This window comes from Oryctolagus cuniculus, chromosome 8 (genome assembly GCF_964237555.1).
Source record: "Oryctolagus cuniculus chromosome 8, mOryCun1.1, whole genome shotgun sequence".
Classification (NCBI taxonomy): domain Eukaryota; kingdom Metazoa; phylum Chordata; class Mammalia; order Lagomorpha; family Leporidae; genus Oryctolagus; species Oryctolagus cuniculus.
In genome coordinates this window covers 84,263,847-84,291,640 of record NC_091439.1, presented here as the reverse complement: position 1 = coordinate 84,291,640, position 27,794 = coordinate 84,263,847, and the positions used below count along the sequence as shown (strand labels likewise).

Below are 27,794 nucleotides of genomic sequence, written 5' to 3'. Positions count from 1 at the left end.
TAGTTGAGCCAAGAATCTGCTTTAAAGTTTTATGAACTAGTTTTTTAAAGAAATTATTGTAAACTCCTAGTACCAGGTAAAGTTACATAGGATTCATTTATTTATTTGAAAGGCAGAGTGACAGATGAAAAACAGAGAGATCTTCCATCCACTAGTTCATTCCCCAGATGAACAGCCAGGTCAGGGCCAGGCCGAAGTCAGGAGTCAGGAACTCCATCAGGTCATCCATGGAGGTAGCAGGGGCCCAAGCACTTGGGTCACTTTCTGCTTTCCCAGGTACATTAGCAGGGAGCTGGATTGGAGCAGAGCAGCTGAGACTCGAACTGGCAGTCCTACATGGGACGTCAGTGTCGCAGGCGGCGACTTAACCTGCTGTGCCACAACACTGGCTTCAATTTCATGAACTTTGACGTCATTACTTCCCATTATTATTATGGGGGAAGCATTTGTTTTGATAATTCTAAATCTCATCCATAGAGTGATGGGATACCAAGGGCATTCATTCATTTGTTTTGCAAAGACTGCCGGGTAACCAATGGCCATGGGGAATTCAGAGGTCAAGACTGGACTGTAGCACAGGGCCCAAACCTGGGACTGACACGACAGACACTGCTATTCCTGAGCACTTCCTCAGCCAGTGACCCAGGTACAGAAGCAGAGCCATATTGCACCCCCTGGATTCAGGCGCCCCTGGATTCGGGGACAGCCCGTCTTCCCAGTCCACAGCCAGAACACAGCCCAGATCCCAGGGGCTGAGTCCGCCTGCTCCAAGGCAAATGTTATTCTGCATGAAACCACAGGTGATGGAAAGAGTGGAAGTCTGAGAGCCAAGGCTCCCCCCACCCCCAGGAGGCCATTATGTACCATTTTACTGCAATTTCTCTTTGTTTTTGCCAATGATGCATTTAGCTGCAGCATGGAGAGAGAAACCCTATTCAAGAGAGTGGGGTCATTATCCACACACAAAAGGCCATTTAGAGAAAGAACAGCTCAGTTGGTTCAAGCTGTGGCTGCCAGAGTCCAGACCCATTAGGAAAAAAAAAAAAAAGGGTTAGCTGTTTAAGTGGGAATGCAAAACACAACGTAATAATTAGGGCTAACTGGCACCCTCCCCCTGCCTGCCCAGAAAGCTGCCTGGGACCATAAAGGAATTCCCTGAAAGTTCTAAGTGAGCAGAAAGCAAATCATCAAGTCTAAATGACACTTCAGTTGTTAACCTTTACCCCAGAAGCTAGGTTTGCCTTCTGCTTTCTTTCCCCCTTTCTGGTGTGTTTTTTATAAATGTCACTTTTATAGGTTGGCACTTTTTTTTTCCCTAGTTCCCACTATTGCCATGTTTCAGATCACTGTTGTGTGTGCATGAATGTGTGCAAAAAAAAAAAAAAAAAAAGCCATGAAAAAAAAGTCCTAAAATTAATAGTTCTTGTCCTTGTGATAAAATATATGGAAGAATTGAGAATCAATTTTTCTCCCCTCCCCCTCCCCTGTAGTGTCTAATGACTTTTATTAACATGCAATGCAAATGAGAAAAAAGATCCATAAAATATTTCAGATAAAGTTTTCTGTCATGTTTTAGTTAGAGGAGGAAAAAACAATTAGATTTTCACATGAATAATCATGAGGAGGAAGGAGATAGAAGCCTTAGAGAAGAGAGAGCTGGGTATCATGAGGTATGAGAATTGACATGAATGCTAACCAGGCTTCAGTCTTCCCTCAGCCACTGAGTGACAGTTGCGTAAAAGTAATTTCAGACCAAGATATTTTGTAGTTGTTATTAAGACAGTAAATTCCCAACATTTAGCATGCTCACAAGTGCTGTGTTCTGGTTAATAAAAAAATGCAAGGATGAGGATCTGCTAGGCATTTAAGAGATATTTCCTTTTGGAATAATGGTTGAAATATTCTGGTTACTAGAGAGTAACTATGTATAAAGGGCGTGGATTATAAGTATGCAAAAAATAAGAGGTGGCCCAAAATGCTATTGAAAGTTTAATGTTTAATAAATCACACGGGATCTTACAGAATCTTGACTAATTGTTTTGAATATGAGTGGCAAAATAACACAGAACGGCCTAAGTACAAATGCATATGGAGTTCCTTTTACTAGATTACGTGATAAATCATCATGCATCTTTTCTAAAGTGACTTGCAGAGAGGATGGAGACCGAAATTAATTGCTTGGCAAATAGAGATTAGACTTCGCATCTACACCATTATGGACTTTCGATGCCATTCACCTTCCTTTTTATCTATACCACAATACTTTGTGCAGGATGATGAATCCAGAATCATGACTCCTGTATCCACATTGCTTAACTAAGAATTTTAAATGTAGGCATGGTAAGGGCATTTCCTTTACATAATATAGGGTTTCTTCTAAAAATTTTCCACTAGCAAGTTTTGTATAGATGGGGGATGGATCAAGGAAGAACCTCTAAATCTATTATTGCCTTTCATTATAGAAAAACAGTAGCTGAAGATGAAGAGGGATAGTCAATCAGAGGTTGAGAAAAGGATGTCAACCTAATTCATTCCACAAATATGTTCGAATGCCGACTGTGTGCCAGGCAGTGGTGCAGGCACTTGTGAAGATGGATTTCTTTAGGGCAGACAGACAATAAACAATGGGCATTATTGGGGCCACACTGAGGGATCACAGGTTAGGCTGCCTCTTGCTATGCCAGCATCCCATATCAGAGTACCAGTTCGAGCCCTGGCTGCCCCACTTCCAATGCCACTTCCTGCTAATAGGCCTGGGAATGCAGTGGAAGATGACCCAAGTACTTGGATCCTTGCCACCCATGTGGGAGATCCAGATGAAGTTCCAGGCTCCAGGCTTCCGCCTGGACCAACCCTGGCCATTGTGGCCATCTAGAAAGTGAACCAGGAGATAAGAGAACTTTCTCTCTGTGTCACACTGCCTTTCAAATAAATAAATAAATCTTTAAAATGATAAGCCGTGTAAATACATAAATGACATTAGAGGGGGATAATAAGTTATCAAAATAGCATGGAATGGGGGGATTAGGAGAGTGGGATGCTTCAGCAGTTCTAAATGGTGTGGTCACAACAGGCTTCCATGTAGAGATTTTTGAGCAGAACTTAAAAGGAGATGATGGATCAGCCACAAAGATCTGGGGGAAGCGACAACCCAGGCTCCAAAGAAGGGATCATGGGAAGGAGAAACCCATTCTGCAAGGAAAACAATAAAGCAGAGCATGAGAGTCTTTGGAGGCCAGGAAGCAGTCAGGAAACTCCTACCATAAAAGGACTGGGGACGACTTGGCTTTGGACATTTTGATTGGAGCAATAAGAAATACTCTCTTTGCCCAAAATGTGATTAGCATGTGTGACGTGGCTCTACAAAATTAATATATACATGTGGTCACCTTGCACAGACTGCAATACCAGCATATCATGAGAGGCTAGCAAGTTGAATTCATTCATTCTTGTTTTCTGAGCACCATGTGTGCCAGACACCGTGTTAAGTATCAGTGTGGTGGTGACCAAAACAGACAAGATGCCCATAGTCACAGAACAGACGTCCTTCAACTAAGTGATGAATTTGCTATCATATTACAAGTGCTGTGGAAAATTCCATAGAAGTAGGAAAGCGGATTGCAGAGTCGCCTGACCTACTTAGGGAGTCAAGAGAAGCTTCCACGAGGAAGCGATATTTGAGCTGAAATTTCAGGGATGAGTTAGATTCATCTAGAAGCAGAAGAAGACACGGAATAGCTGAAGTATTGAAAAGCCAGAGAATCCAGCAGGGAGGGAAAGTTCCACCAGCCGGGATCCTAGCAGCACACCCCGGGCATGCTTCAACAGAGCCAGTGAGGACGCTTCCATAAAGCGGCTCATTGCGGTAGTGTTGTGGGAAATCCACAAGGGACGTACAGGGCCCCGGGACAGCAAGGATGGGAGGCTGCTCCTCTGCCTGGACATCCAAGTGCAAGGAGGAGTGTTATCAGAGAACATAGTTACAGGAAAGAGACTCCTGCAGCAAGCGTGGCCCTCTGTAGGGACACGCAGTTAGGCTGAACCTCCAAGCAGGCAGAAAGGCCGGGAGTGAATTCCACTCTGCAGTCTCTGGCTGCCTTGCATGGCCCGTGAGTTTTCAGTCAAATGGACAGGACATGAGTGAGGGCTAGAGCTTCTTGAGGACGTCTCTGAAGCTCAGCTACTGGGACACACAGCAGGGCAGAGGAGGATGGAGTGCACAGGTGGGGTGGACAGAAGATATCCTGTGTTGGGGCCGGTGCTGTGGCACAGTGGGTTAAGCCACTGCTTACGATGCTAGCATCAAATATGGGTGCTGCTGGTTCAAGCCCCGACTGCTCCACGTCCAGTCCAGTGCCCTGCTATCGCTGCTGGGAAGGCAATGGAAGATGGCCCAAGTGCTTTGGCCCCTGCCACCCATGTGGGATATCTGAATGAAACTTCTGGCTTCTGGCTTCAGTTGCAGCCATTTGTGGAGTGAACAAGTAGACTGAAGTTCTCTCTCTCTCTCTCTCTGCCCAACTGCCTTTCAAATAAAGGAATAAATCTTCTTTTTAAAGATAGAAAATATCCTGTACAGTATGGAACAGTCACGTTGGTCAAGGATCTGAGGATCAATTGTGCAAAAAGTGATAGGCAGTAAGAGAATGATGTGACCAGACTGCATTCATAAGGGAAGGACACGCTTGTAATGGGAGAAGAGACGCTCACGGAGGATGACAGCAGTTTCCATAGGAGGCACCACGGTGAGCCAGTGAGGGGAGATGGCCATGGCGCCTCATCTGGTGGTTGCAGAAGGTGGAGAGGTCTGCGAAGACTTGGGAGGCAATGGGTTTCTATTGGTTTGGAAGTGGGAAATGTGGATGAGGGAATGAGGAGTGTCAGAGAATAGGTCTATTAGAATTTGGCCTGCACAAGCAGATGGCTAGTGGTGCCACTCCCTGACGGGTTTGGGAGCTGGAAAAGGTTACAGACTTGGCTCTTGTGAAGCTTTGATAAAACCAACTTCAGGCCGGCGCCGCGGCTCACTAGGCTAATCCTCCGCCTAGCGGCGCCGGCACACCGGGTTCTAGTCCCGGTCGGGGCGCCGGATTCTGTCCCGGTTGCCCCTCTTCCAGGCCAGCCCTCTGCTGTGGCCAGAGAGTGCAGTGGAGGATGGCCCAGGTGCTTGGGCCCTGCACCCCATGGGAGACCAGGAAAAGTACCTGGCTCCTGGCTCCTGCCATCAGATCAGCGCGGTGCGCCGGCCGCAGCGCGCCAGCCGCGGCGGCCATTGGAGGGTGAACCAACGGCAAAAGGAAGACCTTTCTCTCTGTCTCTCTCTCTCTCACTGTCCACTCTGCCTGTCAAAAATTAAAAAAAAAAAAAAAAAACTTCAAGTGTCAAGTTGGCACCCGTACTTAAGAAGGTATAATGACCTCCCTAAGTATCTTCTATAAAGTATTTTCTTCAGTCCTCAAACCATTGAGGTGAATTTTCCCCATTTTATGGATGAGAATACTGAGGCAATTTAAACTCCTGGCTAAAGTGCACTACTAAAACCTAGACTTTTTAACTCCAGCTGGAGCTCCTTCTCGGATTGGCTACACTTGCAAGTCACTGATGAACCAGAGGGGCCTGAGGAAGAGGTTAAGGGAAGGTGAACAATTTCTGTTATGAGGTCTCGCTTCCTTGCTTCATTTGGGGTAAATATGGATTTAATTCCACTGGATCCTAGAGTAGATTCGTGAAAGTACCAACCAATCAATCAGTCAGCATTCACTGGGTGATTGTGACATGGCTAGGACTTCGCTGCCTCTATAGTGAGATTATAAATAGTATAAGGGGAACCTTGATTCAGGGGCTTAAAACTTATTTGGGGAAGCAAATATACACAGGAAACCCTGTGACATGTGATAGCATCATATGCTGATAAAACACAATGACAAACTGGGTAGGACTAACTTGACAAAAGGACACTGTACATCATGATAAAGTCTTACTTAGGGGAAAACTGCATTGTGTCTTCAAAAGGAAGTGGATAAAGGGGATAATGCCATGAGTGGATGGTCAAAGAAATTTCAGCATTTGAATGTTTATCTGTGTATTGTATGTTTATGCCTCTTTCCCGGAAAATCTGTTTATGCAATCAATTACAGTTAGTTAAATTAAGTTCATCAAATGGTCTGAGAGTGGGAGCTTCTGGGAACCTGTTTTATTTAACATTAATTTTTTAAGTTCCTACAACCAAGAGTGCTTTCCTTTTATTTAGACAAGGGACAGGAATCTGTTTATATTGCTATTGAAAGGAAAGCTGACATTGTGGATGTGTTTAAATCTGATACAAATCTAAATCCTCTTCCAATAATGAAAAATACCATCAACAAGACTTACTCTAAGATCTTTGGAGCTCCATAAAGATTACTCTTTATGGGAAAATCACCTTGAGCTTATTTCCAAAAAGAAAGATAAGACCTTTCTTAAATAATAGCATCTAGAAAAGATGAATTTCCTTCGTAGTACACAGCAGACTTTGACTGTCTTGGGTGCCTGTTTAGCATTTCATAGGTGGGTTTTTATATATCCTACAATACATACTAAATGACAATTCGGCGTTATGGTTGTACATTTAATCTGTCTTGAACATTTTTGATTACTTGTACTGCCATGTTGTTGTTCAATAGAACTGCTTCCTACAGAAAACCACTCTTTATGCTTTCTCAGAATAGTGTGCACTCTGTAGCATCTTTGGTTGCAGTCATCCACTTTTTCCTGATAATTCTGCTAATATGCTGTGAAATATTACAAATTTGAATAGATGGTGTATATGACAATAAACTCTGCATGGGTGAGATTCAGATAACCGCTTATCAACATTTGAAGATACTGGTACTTGATAGTGTCTTAAGGAAGAAGTATCTTCAAATCTGAATATGAAGCTGGAAAGTCACTGGACTAACTTTAAAACAGAACAACAATTCATGGCTTTTAGATTTTCAATACGTATGTTAAGAACTATGTACAAGGGGCCAGCGTTGGGGCGCAGCAAGTTAAGCCTCTCCTTGAGACACTGGCATCTCCATATCAGAGAACCAGTACCTGTGCTCTGTCGCTCCCCCTCTTCGTGGAGGAGCGACACTAAACCCTGCCTAGGCTTCATATCCGAGTCACGGCACCATTATGTCGCTCCCCGTCTTCGTGGAGGAACGACACAGGACCCTGCGCTGTTCTTTCGTCTGCTCGGCCCTCCCCGGGTTTGCTGCTGGTTCTTCCCGGGTTGGCTACCGTCCCTCCACCTCCGTGGAGGAGCGGTTCCCCCTGCCACATTCCCCACTTCCACGGGGGAGCGGCACACCGCCGGCTGGCTCTCTCGGGGGCTGCACAGGTGTTCCCCTTAGATGTTCCTGGTGCATGTTGTCTCTCTCCTCCTTTATAGTCCTCTTCCGCCAATCCCAACTCTGCTACCCACACGCCGAGTACACTGCTCTCCTCCAATCAGGAGCAGGTCCTGCTGTTTATTGGTTGAACTGGAGGCAGCTGTGTAGAAGCTGTTTCCTCCTCTCCCAGCGCCATATTGTGGGAGAGCAGATGCATAGAATAAGTCTTAATTCCAGTAACTTAGTCTAGTCCGAGTTGCTCCCCACAGTGCTCCACTTCTGATCCAGCTTCCTGTTACTGTGCCTGGGAAAGCAGTGGAAAATGCTTCAAGTGTTTGGGCCCCCACCACCCAAAAGAAGGTTAAGAAGGAAGTAGCTAATTTATAATCTAAGACTAACCCAGTATTATCATAATTATAAAAATATGTTTTTAATCCTTCCTAAAAATATTTCCTGCTTTCCTTGGAGGGAAAACTGCAAGTTCTTCTAGTACAGAATAATCCTATTCCTAAGCAAGAGAGACAAGGCCTAGAGGCAAATGGAAATTTCTAAAATCTGGGGCGCCTCATTGAGGACCCCAAATTCCTTTCTTGAAGGTAAATCCCCAACAGTTCTGCTAAAATACAAAGGCGAGTTAGGACTGGTTTGCAGTTGGGGTTGGATGGCAGAGACATTTCTGCAATGTCCCCCTTAGGAGGCTAGAAGATAGCATTTTCCCTGCGGTGGGTTCATGTAAAGTGAGATGGGTGTACAGCTCAGGTTATTGGTATCTTTTGTCTGTTGCTTGGAGTTAGAAAGCCATGGGCAGATGTCCAGGTGGAAGGTGTGCCCTGAACGAGAACATCGCCTGTTACCTCCTATCACACATGCACACACATAAAAGTGGAAAAAGTACATTCCTCTTTCCCATGGCAAATTTCACTTGCCAAAGTGATTTGAAGAATTATTTTGCTAAACTCTCCTTTATCTTGCGCTGGATTTTTTTCAATGTTTTGTTTAGATAAAAAGACTCCTAGAAGTATTTAAATCTGTAGAACACTTTTTTTTTTCTCATTAACAAGCTTTACTGATATGAGGACAAGATCTTATCATTATACTGATCATAATTAAAAATGTGCATAAGTATTTCATGGATTTTGCTACATTTTTTCCCCTAACCCCAATCCAATTAATAGTATTAAAATTAAGCATGCTATACTTTCTGAAGTATGAAATCATTCTTCAGGGTAAAACAGTGTTTTTCAAATTGTGATTTGGAACACACAGGGTAAAGAAATCAAACTAGAGGGACTCATTTAATGTCAGTGAAGAACTAAAAAGTAAAAATAGGGGTGGGAAATGCAGCACAGCAAGCTAAGCTGTGGAATGCCCACATGTCAGATTAGAGTACTTGCTGATCCAGCTGCCTGTAAGGCATCCTGGGAGGGAGCAGATGATGGCTCAGGTGCTTGGGCCCCTGTCTCCTTTTGGGGAGATCTGGATGGATCAGGGCTCCTGGCTTCAGCCTGGCCCAGGCCTGGCTGTTGTGGACATTTAGGGAGGAAACCAGCGTATGGAAGATCAATCTCGCTCTCTCTCAAGTAAGATGAAAAATAAATAAATAAAAATAAACATTAAAAAAGTTAAAATGATATGGAATGGACCAGAAGAGAAACATTAGACAACATCATACTTGGTTAAATAGTATTATTTCATTAGACTGTTTCAAATATTTATGGGTATATGTGTATTGGGGTACACTATAAATTTTATTTGTTTTTTTTTATAGCAGTAAAAAAACACTAACAGCTACTTAGCTACATAAGTTCTTGGATAAGTGCATCTTCCTAGCCCTAATTATTTACCTTTTACTTCTTATTTCAAAAGTACACTTTCAAAATGACTGAATACATTTTGATAAGGCCATATGCTAAACTATTATATGGCAATGAATATGAGTAAACTATTGCTTTCAGTAACAATATGTGAGTCTTTTTTAAAATTTATTTATTTATTTATTTATTTGACAGAGTTACAGACAGTGAGAAGGAGAGGCAGAGAGAAAGGTCTTCCATCCAATGGTTCACTCCCCAAATGGCTGCAACATCTGGAGCTGCGCTGATCCAAAGCCAGGAGACAGGTGCCTCTCTCTGGTCTCCCATGCGGGTGCAGGGGCCAACCACTTGGGCCATCCTCCACTGCCCTCCCGCGCCACAGCAGAGAGCTGGACTGGAAGAGGGGCAACCAGGACTAGAACCGCATCCATATGGGATGCCGGCGCCGCAGGCAGAGGAGCAACCCACTGTGCCACGGCACCAGCCCCTGAGTCTTAAAAACATAATATTGGAATGAAAAACCAAGGTGCCAAAAAATACACACAACACGGTACCATTTCTTTGAAGTACAATAAAACAAGCAGAACTCAACATTGGATTGGCTAGTGATAAATGCTTACAAGATAAAAACCATTAAAAGAAAGCCACAGATAAGAAAAACATAAAATCGAGAGTGTAGCTACCTCTTTTTAGACGTTGAAGGGAAAATGCAAGCTATCAAAGAAAACATGTAGCAACCTTCTATGGTGTTAGTATTTTACTTTAAATTGGGGAGTAAGTTTTATTATTTTTCATAAATAAAGTATCTCTTAAATTTGTGTTAAACTAATTTTCTTGCTAGTATCCAACAAGTTCCAATAAAAGTGAACTTATTAAAAATTTATAAAAATGTATTTTTTTTCTTAAATTTTGTCTTTGTTAGAAGTCTGATAACTAACCTTATTCCCAATACATACCACCTTTTCAATGATCGCTTGGCCAATAATCTCCCAGACAACCAAGCTTATCTGAACCTAAGATGAGCTTTCACCCAGCCCCCTGGACATGACAAAGTAAAGATCATTTTCTCCAAACTGTAGACTCCCTCCTGAGATCCTGCATAATGTTCTTTCCTTTGCCTCAGTTTCCCCAGCTGCAAGGAATTCCCACTCCCTAACATGCTCTCACATCTGAATGACAAGACCAAGCATTTCTATAGCAGCACTTCATAAACTCGCTACCTGATGACATATCATCAAAAAAAAAAAAAAAAAAAAGACTTCTGAATGGCTGCGAAAATATTCCGCTCCAATCCGATACACAATTCATTTCATAGTTCAGCTCTTTTTCTGAAAAGGTGCGAAGCGATTCCTGAATGGGTGGGAAAGCAGGTGCCTGCAGTTTCCTGTCTTTAGAGAACTAAATGATATTAGAAGAAGTTAAGCGCTCACACAGCACTCAGTACTTTGTATGTGCAAACTCACTTCCTCAGTCTAAGTACAGTCTCCAAGTTGGGCGCAGTTGGTGCTCTAAATTCACTGGGAAGTTGGTTGCTTGGCCTGTACATTCTATTTTCCAAAGGAGACGATGTAGGAAATGTTGGCATGGGTCCCTCTCCAGGTCTCTCATGGGGAAAGTGCTGATGGTTCCTTTGGTCCCTCTTGCCTCCAAGGCTTTGCAAGGTGAAAGAGTTTGGTGGGGAAGGCAGAGGTGCATAACTGATGCTATGAGACTCTAGGTGCGGTACCCCTTGGGGCTACTTCTCTGTGGCTCTTCATGCTGGGCAGCTGACTGGCAGGAGGGCGGGATGTGTAAGTGAGGGCCTTCTGAGACAGGATGCCCGTGTCAAGGGAGGTTTTCAAGGGCAGGCAGGCCAGATGGGGCATCCAGTAAGAGTCTAGATTTCCTATGGTGAGTGTTCCTTTCAGGAGTGTTGGAAATTAAAAACGGATCCAATATTTATCCACTAAACTGTTCAAGGCTCCAAGACAGGGAAATTATTATGTGTCGCTCCCCCTCTTCGCGGAGGAACGACACAGGACCCTGCACTGTTCTTTTGTCTGCTCTGCCCTTCCGGGTTTGCTGCTGGTTCTTCCCGGGTTGGCTACTGTCCCTTCCACCTCCGTGGAAGGGCGGTTCCCCCTGCCACTTTCCCCACTTCCGCGGGGGAGCGGCACACCGCCGGCCGGCTCTCTCGGGGGCTGCTCAGATGTTCCTCAGGTGTTCCCGGTGCATGTTGTCTCTCTCCTCCTTTATAGTCCTCTTCCACCAATCCCAACTCTGCTACCCACACGCCGAGTACGCTGCTCTCCTCCAATCAGGAGCAGGATCAGCTCCTGCAGCTCAGTCAATCAAACTGGCGAGAGGCAGCTGCGTAGAAGCTGCTTACTCCTCTCCCAGCGCCATATTGTGGGAGAGCAGATGCATAGAATAAGTCTTAATTCCAGTAACAGTCTAGTCCGAGTTGCTCCCCACAATTATGTTTGACTGACATGTACTTCTTTTGCCCTTTTTCTCTTTTGCCTCTATTTAATGAGGGGGCAAAAATCCTAGATTTTTAAAACCACAGCTCATTTCCTGATAGAGGTCCCAAGGCTACAGCCCCAGCTTCAAGGCCAGGGGAAGCAGGGCAGTAGCAGAGGTGGTCCGTGTCTGGAAGACCATGGAGAAGACCTGCAGGCCACAGCAAGATATGATACATGGGTCTCAACCACTGTATGTGAACCACGAGGATCCATTGCCTCTGAAAAGAAATGATTCCTCTAGCATGACAGTACATTCAGTGGACAGGGCCGACCAAGCGTTCCTAAGAAGCAGAGCGCCAATGTCACCACTCAGTAACCATGCCAGGACGTCCTGGGCATTTGAGGAGCAGCTCCAGACCTGAGAGCTTGCCACTTCCACTTCTAGCTTGAAAAAGTTCAGGGAAATTTACATGGACAACTGATTACACGTTAATGCAACCATCTTTACATTTTCCTGTAACTACTCAAAGTAAAGATGTGCGTGTTAGATGGGACTCAAAGTTGTAATCAAGCAGATTTTGATGATAAAGGTGAGGAGAAGAAGAACCCTGATAAAATCCATAACCTATCCCAACACAATTATGCAAATTAGCAAAGGCACAAACACTAGGACGTGAAGAGTATCAGAGTACAAATTGAAGAAATATATTTGTAGAAAAATAAAATTTTAACACAAATTCATTCTTATCTTCAGCCTTGGAACAATCCAAGGATGATTTTCAGCTACCAGCTGTGTCATTTTCCTCTCTCTTTCTCTCTGATACAATGACTGAGAATTCATATAGTGTTTGGGACAATGCAAAGAAATGAATAGTTATAATCATTTTCTTAAACAAAAAAGTTAGGTAAGAATTTTGCTGGTGGTAAAAAGACCTTGCATCCCTAATGCGACCTGAAAGTCAGGGGTAGCAGTGGAAATTATCACTGGATAAAAAGTTTCAAACTATAACTCTATGTGATTCTTTACAAGTTTGACATTGAATTGACTATTAATAGAAGGAATGTTTTAGAGGGGGAAAATACTGTAAGAATAACTACATCTAAGACTGTGAATATATTCTTCTAATAGCCTATGCTCCTGCAAGGCAATCCTTTCATTAAATCAAAAGCATAACGTCACTTTGAAACACTCCTACACTCTCAGTTGAAGGCATAGCAAAGTATTTTATAAAAGACTTATCCAAAAGAGTCCACACAGTTGATTTAGAATTTTATGGACACTGGATATTTCTTAGCCTCCAACTCCTCAGTTTCTCATGAAATCAGCAGTCAGTCTTCATTCAATCAGAAGTGTGGATAGGTTGATTCATGCATTCCAGAAAGATTTACTGAGCGGCCCTGCATGAGGTTCTGTGAAGGATGCAAAGATAAATCAAGCACAAGTCTCATTTTTCTGGGGAGACGAGAGTCTAATAGATGGGATCAGACATACCCATAAAGAACTAGAATACAAGGTCAAAAGAGATGTGGATGACAAATCAGAGGAGAGCAGACCTGGGAAAACTTTCCTGGAGAGGGAAGAGATGTCCTGGACTATACGCTAGGCATAGAGGATGGACAGGAAGCACAATGCAGGTGGAGGGGAAAGTACGATCAAAGGCATGGTTCAGCTGGCTAGCGAGTAGCATGAAGGGGAATACCAGCCTTTGTGGTAGGAGAGGACTGAAGGAATCTTTCCTGGAATCAAGAATTAGGAATGCCAAATGTTGAGGAGCTATGTTGGATACCTCACATCTCACCTTGCAGGCAGCACACTTAATCCCTGCACTATCACCACCCCAGCCTTTGTACAGAATGAAAGCTTAGTAAATGATGGAGGAGACTGCACCATAGTGGGAATTTAATCTTTTGCCTGCCTTATACACAGAGGTTAATTTTGCTTTTTACTGTACTTTTACAAAGAAATAGTGCCACATAAATACCGTCAAATGAATTATATACAGGAATGGGCACATGGATGGATGAGTGGGTGGACATGTAGACAGGTGGACAGTGGGTGGATGCATGACTGAATCGGTGGGTGGGTGGAGAGTGGGATATGTGATTGGATGGATGTATAGGCAGACAGGTGGATGGACAGGTGAGTGGGTAGTGGTAGATGAGTAGGTAAAATGGCTGGCTGGCTTTCTGTATACCTAAAGATATTGGGTGATTCTCTGCATAATTACAAAAAATGTTAGCAATATAAATAAGAACAATTGTTTGCTAATATAATTTTAGCTTGATTGTAAGAGTCAAGTACACTTTTAGTATGCTTGTGAATTGAGGACAATCTTTATTGGAATAGAACTCAAGCCACATATCCCTTTATTTCCTAAACCGTGCATCCCTTCCTGAAAGAGTGTAGGATTTAAAGTTCTTCCAAGAACAGCCAGAGTAAAACAAGGCAATGGAAAGGTAAAAATAAGTTTTACCTTTTATGGTTCGAGTATTTTTGTAAGGTTGATACTCACCATTATATAAAGTGAGGGGATTCAGTTATACTAACAATTACAAAAATTGCAGAACATCGAAGTTTATTTTCAAAACCAACAAACACCAATCTGCCAGACAACACAACAACCAATGATCTAGAAACCTCAAAAACTGTACTATACAAGGGGGCCTAGTTCACTGGTGAGTTTACATTTTGTGAAAAATACCCCAGCTTTTCAAAGTGTGGTCCCCAGTGGAATCAGCTTGTTAGCAATGCAGCACCTCAGGCTGAATCCCAGCTCTATTGAACATGCATTTTCTTTTTTTTTTTTTTTTAAGATTTATTTATTTGAGAGGCAGAGCTACAGAGAGAGAAGGGAGAGGGAGAGGGAGAGGGAGAGGGAGAGGGAGAGAGAGAGAGAGAGAGAGAGAGAGAGAGAGAATCTCTTCCAACCCCTGGTTTAAATCTCAAGTGGCTGCAACAGTGGAGCTGGGCTGATCTGAAGCCAGGAGCCAGGAGTTTCTTCTGGGTCTTCCATGTAGGTGCAGTGGCCCCAGCACCTGGGCCATCCTCCACTGCTTTCCCAGGTCATAAACAGAGAGCTGGATCAGAAGTGGAGCAGCCAGGACTTCAACAGGTGCCCATATGGGATGCCAACACTGCAGGCAGCAGCTTAACCTGCTATGCCACAGAGCCAGCCCCTGAATACACATTTTCATACACATATTAAAGTTGGGAGAATACTGCCCTATGCTCTTCTAGGATAATCAAAAATGTATATAATATTGCATGTTTTTAGTTTCATTAAATCCATTACAAGCAGTATTTGCTTATGAATCCTTTTTTTTTAATGGAACACTCATTTAACATTGCATGGAAATTCTAGTGCACAGTTTGGGTGATGCTTAAATCAATGCTTACTAAAGTTCTCCCCAAAAAGCATTCTATGTCTGTGTTAATTATATAGGTACAGATATATATATACACACACACACACACACACATACACACACACATATATATCCCCTATCTTTCTGAAAAAAATTGATTCTATTTACATATTTAATGCAAACAACACAAAATGAATTTATTAGAGTTGAGAAAAGTGGCAGAATGAAATTTTTAGTTCTTGGTGACCAGAAGGAACTTTTTGACAATGAACCAGCCCAGTCAAGAGCTCAATGTCTACAGGGGAATATGTGGGGCTGCAATTTCCTTTCACTCTCTTGGGTCTTTTCCAAAATATACATTCTTCATTAATAAAGGCTGATTTTTACGTTCTTTCTTCCATTTGTCCCTATTCAAATATTTTATTTTTAGAAAGAATATTGTTTTAGGGGCTAAAACTTTCATAGGCTTTTAAGAATGTCATTAAAGAATGTTAGTTTTCATTTGAAGCTTCTTTGAAAAAATGCAAATTGATAAGTAAGACTTAGATTTAATTTGATATTACTGGAAGTAATCTGAAAATAAACAATACTTTCCAATTGTGGTCATTCAATCCTGTAAGTCAACCTTTTGAACAGGAAATTATAGTGCATTGTCCTTTATGTTCTCTTGGTGTTTATCCCAAAGCACATGGATCACACCCCATCTCTCCTATCTCCTCTGCCCTCTGAAGAACACTTGGATCCGAGATGGTGGCTCTTTTTGTTTTTAATCTCAGAGACCAAGTATTTGAGAATGGAAAGGGCTTTGTCACTGCAGACCTCACTTTGTTCTGAACAACCCTGGGGATGAGCAGGAGGAACAGAACACTGATGTGCGGGCTGGAAGATGAGACTATTTTAAGTGGTATACACAGGCCACTTTTCTTTTCAAAGTCATGCATTTATCTTTATCAGAGAAAAAATATCTTCAGTATAGCAATGTACCACATCCTGGCTATTATTGTTTAGGGTGCAGTTAAGTTTAAAAGAAAGTGAAGCAGTTTTTTAAAAAAGCAACTATTACAGCTATGTACACAATAGGAATTTTAACTATGGGTAATGTGAAAGACTCCAAGTGGGAAACACTCCTCAAATGTAACTCTTTTGATCTGTATATGAAAATAAAGCCCTCTATATGTGGAATATGGTGGGAATTAGGGCCTAGTTCTTAATTCTCTGAGTCAAATTAATATCCCTGAGACTATTGTCTCAGATGAAAATACCTCAAGTGTATCTAAAATATCTTCGGGATGTTGACTTCTCAATCACAGTGAATGTCCACTTCCAGACACCGGGCAGCTGACAACATGACCTCAGTTTATAAGTTTCAGAGTTCTCCAAAGCATTGAGGTGAGTTATAAGTAGCAGAATAGGTTGAGTTTATTCTACGTTAGGTTTGAGCCCTAAGTTGTCATTGGAACTTGCCTCACAGCTGTTACCCTTCTCTATAGGTTGTTTTTATTCCTCACATTTTCAAATAGTAACTTGAACAAGTAGCAATTCTGCCTTAAATTCCTTTGTTATGAAAAATATAGAGTAAAAACTTCTTACATCATTTAACTTTCCAGTATGTTGGTTTCCCCATCCATGAAATAACCACTTAATTAACTGATCTCTAAGGTAATTTCTAGCTCCAAAGTCCTATGATTTTGTAATTATTATAAAGATGAATGGAAGATTAAACCCACACAGAGAGCTGAACTTCTAGGCAGAAATGTGCTATCAAAACTGGTGTTTCTTAGTGCTACCATGTCAGAAGTACTCAACAAACATGGTCTTATTTAATTTTCTCAGCATGCATGTGCAACCCCTATTTCACATATGGAGAAACTGGGGTGCACAGGGACACAGCAACTTGTTCAAGATCACATAGCTAGGAAGTAGCAGAACTGAGATTTGAGACCCGGCCTCCTTTTGTCAAAAGACCACCACTTCACTCTATCATGCCAAATTATATTCCCATGGACAGAGCACAATTACTGCTAGCACCTCTGAGGTAAAGCTACAGGGTCAAGATTGCAAAGAAGATATCTTTCTATTTGTCAACTTGTCAACACAGCTGGAAAAACATTCTAGGGACTGCTTACTCAGTGAGAATACTGTGAACAAATGTCATTTTTAAGTAATCCCTTAAATACATGATTCTAAATTAATGGTGTGAAGGTTTATTACACTCAATTCAGATATGAATTTGCTCTTTGAAAACCCTCAAACTCTAATACTGAACCAGGCTATGGAGAATAACTGATTAAATCTTGTCCTTGAGAGGTACAGGAATAGAAACCATATGAATATTGTAATACACACAGAAGTATTTCTGTGGCTTCAGGATTATATTAGGTTTCATCTCATTGAAATGCAAAACAAATATTGCTAATATGTGAAAATGGAAATAAAGTGAATAAATAAAAATTGAAGGAAATGTAGAAATATATAAAATCATAACCATATTATAAAAGTATAGCCATAGTATTTGCTGATGAATTTCATAGCAAAAGTTCTTGTATATATACATATATACAAGCATGTATGTAGATGCAAGGCAAAAGTCAAATTTTAAAAATGCATTAAGCAGCATCTACTTGTTAGAATAGTCTTCAGACGTAAACGTATGCAGATCTGGCAGTATCTTTTGAAATAATAACTTTGTTGGAAGAAATTCACCTTGAGACCAAATAGTTCTGATCTGCCAGGTGCTTTTTAGGTGGCAAGAAAAAAGAATTTCTTTAGAACACAGAGAATCCGCTTAATGATACTGGCTTTGAAAAATAATTTCAGGAATAAACCTTCATTTCTAGCTTGCGAGTTTACTTCTCACCCTAATCCAAACTCAGTGCTTGTGGAAATAAATACAAAATCATTTAAAATACTTGAAGTAGCACATTAATGCCACATGACAGAAGTGGCTTACCTCTCAGCTGGTCGTCATTTAAACGGCAGCACACACCACAGCCAGTACTTCATGTTGTGAATGGGTTCATATCCCCAAGGCAGTCACCGCTTTGGATTAGGGGCTCTGATGAACAAGTGCTCAGATGGAGAGTAAGAGGGTTCTCCCAGGGGTCATCTTTTTGTGACTACGAAAGAGATCACTTGGGTACAGCGGGTTAACACCCTGGCCTGAAGCACTGGCATCCCATATGGGCACGGGTGCGAGACCCGGCTGCTCCACTTCCAATCCAGCTCTCTGCTATGGCCTGGATGGCCCAAGTCCTTGGGCCCTTGCACCCACATGGGAGACCTGGAAGAAGATCCTGGCTCCTGGCTTCGGATCGGTGCAGCTTTGGCCGTTGCGGCCATCTGGGGAGTGAGCCAGAAGATGGAAGACCTCTCTCTCTCTCTGCCATTCCTTCTCTCTCTGTGTAACTCTAACTTTCAAATAAATAAATATGTCTTAAAAAAAAAAAAAGAGATCACTTAAGAAGTCGCACTCGCTTTATCTACATGACACAGTTCCTCAGTAGCCATAGACAGTGGCCCGGCACACTGTCACCCAACCCTGGGTCAGTAGCCAGCACCTCACGTTCCCATGTAACCATGAGCAGACCTCTACCGGTACCAGGCACTGCAGCTCCTCCGTCAGTACCTAGCAAAGCGCTGCTCATTGTCCTTCAGCTGCTCCAGCAAGCCCAGATGGACCTAGTGAGCTTCACCAAGGCCCCATCAAGCCCTCTGGGCTCGCTTGGCAGGGACACATGTCACCCCTCTGCTACTACCCTGTCAGGCACCTGCTCCACTGATACCCTGAGCCTCAACAGTATCAGCGCAGCATCTCAGGTGTATGTGAGGGGAGGTGATGGTGCACCCTGACTCCAGTGGATACAGCACAGACTGGGAGAGCTGATAGCTTGTTGATGAGCACTTGTTGCTTTATTAAAGAACCTGATTTACTAAGTGCCCACGAGGCCCTGTAAGCTATGGTAAATTTAGATTGGAGAATGCCATTCGCATCTAAAGCCAACATATGTCATTCCATCCTCCCTCCACACACTCAGGCTTTGGAGTGGCCTGGGAGTGCGAGGGAGACATGGGACTTCAGAGGAAACTTACCACCCAGCCCGGTGCATCGAAGATCATGAGCCTGTCTCACTGACCCTGCCGCTGGCTGACAAGCGTCCAGAGAGAAAGGTAAGAAGTTGACCCTCTGCCTTTGTGCGTCATCACGTGGAAAGAAAAAGCTGGAAGACATGAGGGACACTGCCCAGACTCGGGTCGTAAGGAGCAGGCAGCAGACACTTTACACAGGGCCATTCTCGCCGACCCCAAAGGAGTTACCTCCTCCTTTCCACCTCAGTAGGTAAGCAGATATGGGGTTGGCACAGAAGCTAGAAACTGTTTCATAGCCATAGCCCTGATGGGAAGGAGGACAGAAGTCTCTGGTTTTGAGCAAACACTAAGATGGGAATTCAATTTCTTCCTTTTAGACTATGCATTTGAATGGGAGAAAACACTCTAGTTGAGGGATTCCAGCCTAGTCTACCCTGCAGCCCCAATTCTTAGAGAGTTCAGGAAGAGAGTTCTTCCAGTTCTGACTTAGCTTCTCCCTTTGCTGGGTCGAATGGGCAGAGACAATCCAAGCAGCAGCCTGACATGTGCACAGAATTTCTTTCATTCTTTTGGAAGGAAAAAAATGCGCCATTGGCTGGTCACCTTAGCATTTTCCCTTAGATTTAATCATCTTCCAGAACCTGTGCAGGGCCCTTCCTCCATGAAAATCTCTTTTGGAGTAGACCCAAGAATTGGCCAAATGCACCCACATGATCTATCCAATGTGTTTTTCACCCAGCACAAAAAGACAACTGGTGAGTCGGTCCTGTGTTATTCAGACCTTGCCTGCACACCTATACTCCAGCCGAGAACCTGGCCCCAGCCCCAGTCATCATTTCTCACTGTCAGCACATGTTATAACCTAATTTTGTAAGCAAGTTTATACTTGGGAGCTGGCTAACTTGTATAGAATTGAGTTATAAGCACTTAAAATGGAAAAAAAAATAAACAAGATAAACAGGTGTTCAGGAAGTCAGGTAAATGGAACAGTCTATTAATTCACCTACTCACTCACTATTTTACTCAACATTTATTGAATACTTTTGCAGAAGCTAAATACACTACCCGGAATACAAACATAAATATTTGATGTTTTAAGGAGCTCATAGTCCAGGTGTAAAGGCAGACATGTAAACAGGCAAATGACACCTGTCACAAATCCTTCCCACAAAACTATGTCACAAATTTTGTAAGAATGCAAATGATAAATATTACAACAGACCAGTTAAGAGATATAAAGTATAGTGAGGTACAGCTAATTTTTTTAACATAATCATTAGTGCTTAAATTGGAAAGAAGGATTTGTGAACATATAAAAGATAAGTACTTAGGCTTCATTTTTTTTTAATATATGACTGTTCCAGGCCTGGATTTCTATTTTAATGTGCTTACTTTTGATTGTTTGTTTGCTAATGACATACTCATGGTTATAATGGCCAGTAATGACCTTTACTTATTAAAACAGATCTTTAATAAAGTAAATTCATTTACTGGGAAACCATTAGAACATCTTGGTCCTGTGGAAAAACACAATTATGTGTTTTTGCTTATAATTTATTTCCTGCTTATATAACTGACCTGCCATGTTGAAGTATTATTCAAACAACATTTTAGAATATCAAACAAATATCCTTCTTTCAAAAGACAGATTATTGTCAAGATTTTTTTACTTGCTTATTCTTTGTTTTTATTCAAGTATCTAAGATAAAAGTTAAAGAGTTGGAAAACATTTCTTTTAGTTTGGAATGTTTTAATTACTTATAAGTCATTGTAGCTCATTTAGTCTATTGTTTTTCTAAGCCGATGGCACAAATCTCCACAATCCTTGATAGAAGCAGTGTGTAAACACCAATGGATCGGAGGGTGTGGGAGTGTGCTCTACTGGTCCCACCATGCTTCCTTCCTTTTCACATTCCTTTTCTCTCCTCTCCTCTCCTCCTCTCCATCCTTTCCCTTCCCTTCATTCTACTCTCCATTCCAACACAGTCTCTTTCAAACCACTTTTTAGTGGTACATTTGAATATTGTTCAGGTCTTTGATGTCCACCTTGAATAATGTAGAATAGACCCCTCCCTATAGATTATATTCAAGGATAGAATGTATATACATGATATAAAGTAGAAATAGGGATAGAAAGAAAAGTTGACCTAATGTTTATGAGAGTTCATATTGTTTAACATAACAGCAACCATGTATGTAGGCATCTGTTGCTTCTCCTCGTAGTAGTCCAATTTTTCCTTGGAGAGCCAGTGATGGTGCCCTATAATAGGAACTATGGTGCTTACATCAGAAGTGGATATATGACCCAAAAAGAGCTAATCAGACCCATTCCTGGAACTTCTGCAGGAGCTAATGTGCTGCGGTATCTGTTGGGCTGGAGCTGTCGGAACCAATCTGCTGTCGGAGAATGACACCTTCACAAAGAAGGCAAATCTGAGAGATGGAGGGAGTAAGAAAAACATCCCGATCCTGATTCTACTGTTTGAGCCCCTAGATCTAGCTGGCCCTGAGGCTAGTGTAGCCTTACACATTTCAGAAAAAGGAGGCAATTAATTACTAAATGTATTGTAGCACATTATCCTTGTGCTCAAAGTTCACATCTATCACTCTGACTTCTTAGTGTCACTTGTCGGTTTCTCTCACTGATTTTTAAATGCCCTAAGAGGAGAATTCCCCATTAGTTGGTACTAACAATTTCTCAATAAATATTTCTTTGATAAATAATCCAGAATCCAAGGCTGCAGTTGTGGTGAACCAAGTTAAGCCATTGCTTGCAACACCAACATCTCATATTAAAGAGCTGGTTCACATCCCGGCTGCTCTGCTTCAGATCTAGCTTCCTGCTAATACGCCTGGAAAGGCAGCAGAAGGTGGCCCAAATATTTGAGCCCCTGCCACCCATGGGGGAGACCTGGAGGAAGATCCTGGCTCCTGGCTTTGGCCTGAGCCAGTCTTGGCTGTTGCGGTCATTTAGGGAGTGAACTAATGAATGAAAGATTGATTCGCTCTCTGTGTCTCTCCCTCCCTGCCACCCCTTCCTCCCTATCTGTTGCTCTGCTTTTCAAATAAATAAATATTTTAAAAATGCAGAATCCATCCTTATGACAAACATCACATAATTATATATTTAGAAATATTGATAGTATATGTGAACATTCCTTTTTTAGGGACATTAGATTTTATAATGATCAAATTACTGTTACTGATCAGGAAATGGGTCACTACTTGGTTGAGAAACATTCAGAAAAATCTTTGCACTAATTAAAAAGATGATATGTAGACAGAAATGACACTTCCTACTATAATTAAAACCACTGGTATTTATGAGTACAGACTGACAGGAGACCTACATGGAGTCCACAATCTAGCTTCTTCTGAGACTACTCTAATAAATTAATTACAAAGTCGTGGTAATATGTAATGAGTCCAATACACAACTTCCCCCTTCTCTCCTTAACTGTTAGAATGGTGTCACTATCATAGTAGAAATCATGTTCTGTTCCACTAAAAGTGGGCTTAAGAATTTGTAGAATTTCCCAAATGTCCACCCCTGAAAAGTCTGTAAATGGAAAGACTAGAAATATGACTGCCTATCACTGCTTGAAGCTTCTATTGGTAGACCTCCTTGTCTATAGATTCCTGGATAAATTAGAATTAATAACTAAGAAAGATCAATGATTCACAGACCATATAATTTTTCATTCAAGACAAGCAGTGTGTAAAGTTGCAGGAAAAGGTAGAGACTAATCACAAGACTTTATTAAAGAACTGTGTAATTAGCCCACACTCCAATTCCTCTCTCACAAAGGACTCGTGTCTGATAAGAATCGTTATACAAAAGTGAGCAAGCCAATATCACACCACACTTTCCTGGCATTCCCAAAGGATCTTCTTGCTTTCAATCAATGCCAGATTTTAATTCATGAGAGGGAGAGGCTCACCTACTAGCAGGAGTGGAATTATTGGAAGTGTTTCTCTCAAAGTAGCTGCCTCTTGGTTTCCTGTCTCCTCCACCTGAGGTCTAACTGAAAAGTCAATGTCTACTGGCTGCTTCCCAACAGAATTCACCTTCTAGGTTGCTTGGAATCATTTTAAGAAGGAGACTTTTCCATCTTCCAACCAGAAACTAACCAAAGTTGAAAACACACAGCCATCTGCTACATGATTGCTTTTATCCTGCCTGCTTTAGGAGGAAGTTGGGTTCCGTGTGACTCTGTGGCCTGACATTTGGCATGTTTTGTTCTTGGTGGTAAGCAGTTATATAGTAAGTCTTTCTACTATTCATTTTCTTAACTTTGATTACTAAGATTTAACTTTGAAATATAAGATAAGCTGGCTTTTTTGGGAAAGTTTCTGCAAAATATGTCAACTTTCATTTTTATGAATATAATTTATTTTTATCAAATCCTGCTTGTTGAGTTCCTCTTAGTTCTCTGGGTTTATAATAAGCCCTGCAAGCTTACTACCAGTAAGATAAACCACTTCTTTACCATGCAGCTTCTGGGCCACTCCCTTGCAATGATAAGCAGATTCTTTTCTTTTTTATGATAGGATTATAATTTTAACAATAACACAGTTTCAATCAATTGCATTTACTGAAATACTGAACAGTACAGGTGAGTCTCAATCATGCAAGCAAAGTACCTTTGCAAATATTCTGTGGAAGCTGTTATTATCCACATCAACAGAGAAAGAACATTATAGAAATCTGTCTTGTTCTCCAAGGTATTGAACAATATTGCTGCCAACACTGAGGCTCCCAGGGGCATACCAGCCAAGATACTTCAAATATACTCCACTTTTCATTTTACATTTACACCAATAGTTTAGATGAGTTGGTACAGATGACAAGTACTGATATAAACATCTTGAACTTCATTTTGATAAATTTTAAACCACATTCTTTTTTTATTGACTTTTATCTTACTACATAAGATGTAAGCACTTACCATTTAAAAGAAAATAACCATAAATAAGAGAAAATCCACCTGTAATCCCACCACTCTCTTGAAATTTTAATATTTCTATACCTAGATTTTATTTCATAATCTGCCATTTCTCATAAATTAGAAATAACTTTCCAAAATGCTGCATTATTTTAAGTAGGCTTGATCTCTCCTTCCCCTCATCTCCACACCTTGATTGAATAAACAGAACCTTGAGGCAACTCCTCATGGCCTAAGTAAGCAAAGTTATATTTTTTTGAGTAAATCGCTCTTCTTTCTTGTTGCCTTTGTACCATCTTGCTATAGATCATGGACAAAATAATTTGAAAGCAGTCTCTTGAATTTACGACTCATCTAATGATGTTGTCCGCCCAGCTCAGGTTTTTCCTGATCAATAAAGTTTTCAAAAGTAATGGATGAAGCCAAGAGAAACCACCAGAGAGTTGTTACCAAGGACTCCATATACAAGGACGTCTGTTGAATATCAATAATGGCATTCTGGACCCAATATGTGACTCAACTTTTAATAATACTAATGTGTAGCATGAGGTAACCCAGCAGTAAATCCTGAATGAAAATCAAGACAAAATGAGAAAAATTACATAAGAAATTCTAAATCTACAATGTCAAGGCTGCTGCTGAAACCCATAGGCTACTGACTATGTTTTTCAAATTTAAATCTGTGAAGAATCAGAGATACCAATGAAAAATTATTTAACATAATAATGTTTTTATAAAATAGCCTGGATGTGGTAACACTATGAATCACCAATCTTTGTATACATTTAATATATACCTGGAATTAAACATATATGAGATTTACATATACTCTTTCTCATGTGTGTTTCACTACAACCTTATGAAGCAAGTGTCTGACATCCCATTTTACAGATGAGGTAACTGAGGCACAGGGGTAATGTAAACTGCCCAACATCACCAAGGTGGCAAACAGAGGAGCTTTATGAAGCTTTATGTGACTCAGGTGCCCTTTGCATCATCCTTACATTGTATGTGACATTTCACCGACATTTATATGACTCCAGAGTCCATTCTATTTCTATTAAGCTAAACTTCCTGACCTCTGGCAGAGCAAGACAGTGAGACACTCTATGTGATTCATGTCTGAGTCCTACCCATAGTCTGTCTAGCAAGATGAAAGGAATGCCTCTCAGTTTATGACTTTAGAATGCGAAAGGACTACTGTTTAGGTATTTCAGATTCGTTTCTTGACAATGTACCTTGCTTGCCTATTCCTTCTGTAAGAAGATTCCTCCTCTGACTCTCAAAACATTGCCAATGGGATGGCAGCAGTGGTAGACAATAAAATGAACTGAAGTGAGTTAGCAGAATTTTATGAATGCTAACACATCCACAACTAGTTGAAAAGGATAAAGAAAACCATAAGTCAAGGGCCAATAAGCAAAGTAATATAACATGAGCTATCCAACCCAGACAATATTACAGCAGTGATTAGATTGCTGCATCATTAAAAAGAGAAACAGTGTTTCTAAGGCTGCCTCATGAGCTTGGCAGCAGAAATCCAGCTGGCTCTAACCTTTTAGAAGATGGGACTTTGTTCTAAGATGCTGTTAACATGTTTGTATTACTTACTCCCCATCAAAGGTAAACTCTAAAGAGAAACTTGCCTCTAAGAACTCCCCAAATCAAGGAGGAATAACTGGTTCTTGTCAGCTCACTCACCCCACAAAGTGTTCTTCCCTCCAGTGCTGGACGTAGCATTTCTCTTGCGTTTATTTTCTTCTTGTTTTCCTGGGAGAATATAAATTGGTCACAAATTAGGGTTGCCAACTCCATTCATCCAGGATGCCATGGCACCTTATTTCAAGTACCCCTGAAGCCATTGAGAAGGGAAACGTGAGCAGACCATGACAACACCATGGCGTGCACTATGACGGAAGCCTTGTGACTCATGGCCCACGGATGCACAGTGAAGGGGAGAATGTGGGGAGTGGTGGTAAGAATGAACTCTTTGGAAAGATTTTGGAGAGGACACACAGGGTCCAGGTGAAGAAGGTGGTGGAACTACTCCAAGCTAGGAACAATGAGAATAAGGACACAGAGGTGAGAAAACATCCTTGAAGAATTGGAAGTGATTAATTATGGACTCAATATTAAGAAGCAGATAGTGAGTGTTGAGAAGAGTAGACCAGAATCTTCAAATTAGCCAAATATCTGTCCCATCAGCTACTCCTTATGTGGTGAAGCAACACTTTATGAATAAACATTGACATAGCTTTGTTGTTTTGTTCCTGTTTCTTCCTGTGTCTCAATGGGAAGTGTGTGTGTGTGTACTTGAATATTCCTCCCTACTAGGTATTATACTCTTTGAGGACATGGGCCACATGTGTCCGGAGTCATTTTAGGCTGAGCATTTTCCTTGAAATCAGAGGTATTACAAAAGTGGTGCCCTTAAGAACATACTGTGTGAAAACAGATCAACTAGAAAGCATCTTCCAAGTAAACTGCTGAGCAAAAATGAAAGGGATGTAGGATATGTCTTGAGCATGTGTGGATCACAAGACAAGGGTAATTTTTTTTATACTTTTTTTTTTTTTTTTTTTTTTTTTTGACAGGCAGAGTGGACAGTGAGAGAGAGAGACAGAGAGAAAGGTCTTCCTTTGCCGTTGGTTCACCCTCCAATGGCCGCCGCGGCCGGCGCGCTGCGGCCAGCGCACCGCGCTGATCCGATAGCAGGAGCCAGGAGCCAGGTGCTTTTCCTGGTCTCCCATGGGGTGCAGGGCCCAAGCACCTGGGCCATCCTCCACTGCACTCCCTGGCCACAGCAGAGGGCTGGCCTGGAAGAGGGGCAACCGGGACAGAATCCGGCGCCCCGACCGGGACTAGAACCCGGTGTGCTGGCGCCGCTAGGCGGAGGATTAGCCTAGTGAGCCGCGGCGCCAGCCTGGGTAATTTTTTTTAAAAAATTATTTATTTATTTATAAGACAGTGACATGGGGAAAGAGAGGGAAAGAGACAGAGACAGAGACAGAGAGAGAGAGAGAGAGAGAGAATCTCTTATGCTCTGGTTTACTCCACAAATGGTTGTCTGGGCCAAACTGAGGCCTGGAGCCAGGAATTCCACCTGGATCTCCCACATGGGTCCCAGGAACTCAAGTACTTGAGCCATCATTCTTGCTACCCAAGGAACATTAGCAGTGAGCTAGATTTGAAGTAGAGTAGCTAGGATTCAAACCAGCACTCTGCTCATGGATGCTGGCATTGCAAGTAGCGGCTTAACTCATTCTGCCACAAATGCTGGTCCCCAAACAAGGTTAAAGAATGTTTTCTGGAGGGGGAGCAGTAACTGCTGGATATAAAAGCAAAAGATAGACAGGAACTGGCAATGAGGAGTATTTGTAAGGGACTGGAAGTGGGAAGCCGCACATCACATGTGGATGATGACAGGTGGATTTACTTACACCGCAGGTTGGGACTTTATCAAGAATCAGTGAGAATGAGGATAATATGACTCTATTAAGTTAAGTGGGTGAAAGGCTGATCTAACTAATGCTTTTGAGAAGAAGGCAGGATATAAATTTATAGACATAAATAAAATGATGCTGGGAGATCCTAATCACCTGATAGAAAAAAAAAATATGTTACTAGGTTTGAAGCCAAGGTAGCTCCCAAGTTCCTGGGAAGAGAATATTATAATTAAAATGATGTTGTAGGAAGCTAGTTTCTGGTTATAATTTGGATTTCCCCACAGAATGAAGACACTGGATTCAAAAGGCAAAAGGAGTCTCTGATTTCCCCCTTTCA

General features: G+C 41.8%; 1 protein-coding gene across 2 annotated transcripts in view; it reads right to left on the bottom strand.

The window, feature by feature from the left end:
• Nucleotides 1-27,794, bottom strand: part of RASGEF1B (RasGEF domain family member 1B) — a 653,322-nt gene that overhangs the window by 127,379 nt on the left and 498,149 nt on the right. For both annotated transcript variants that reach the window (XM_070047975.1, XM_051820184.2), the window contains exon 5: nt 25,713-25,781. In XM_070047975.1, coding sequence (XP_069904076.1) covers nt 25,713-25,781 — 69 coding nt within the window. The remainder of the gene's footprint in view (nt 1-25,712; nt 25,782-27,794) is intronic.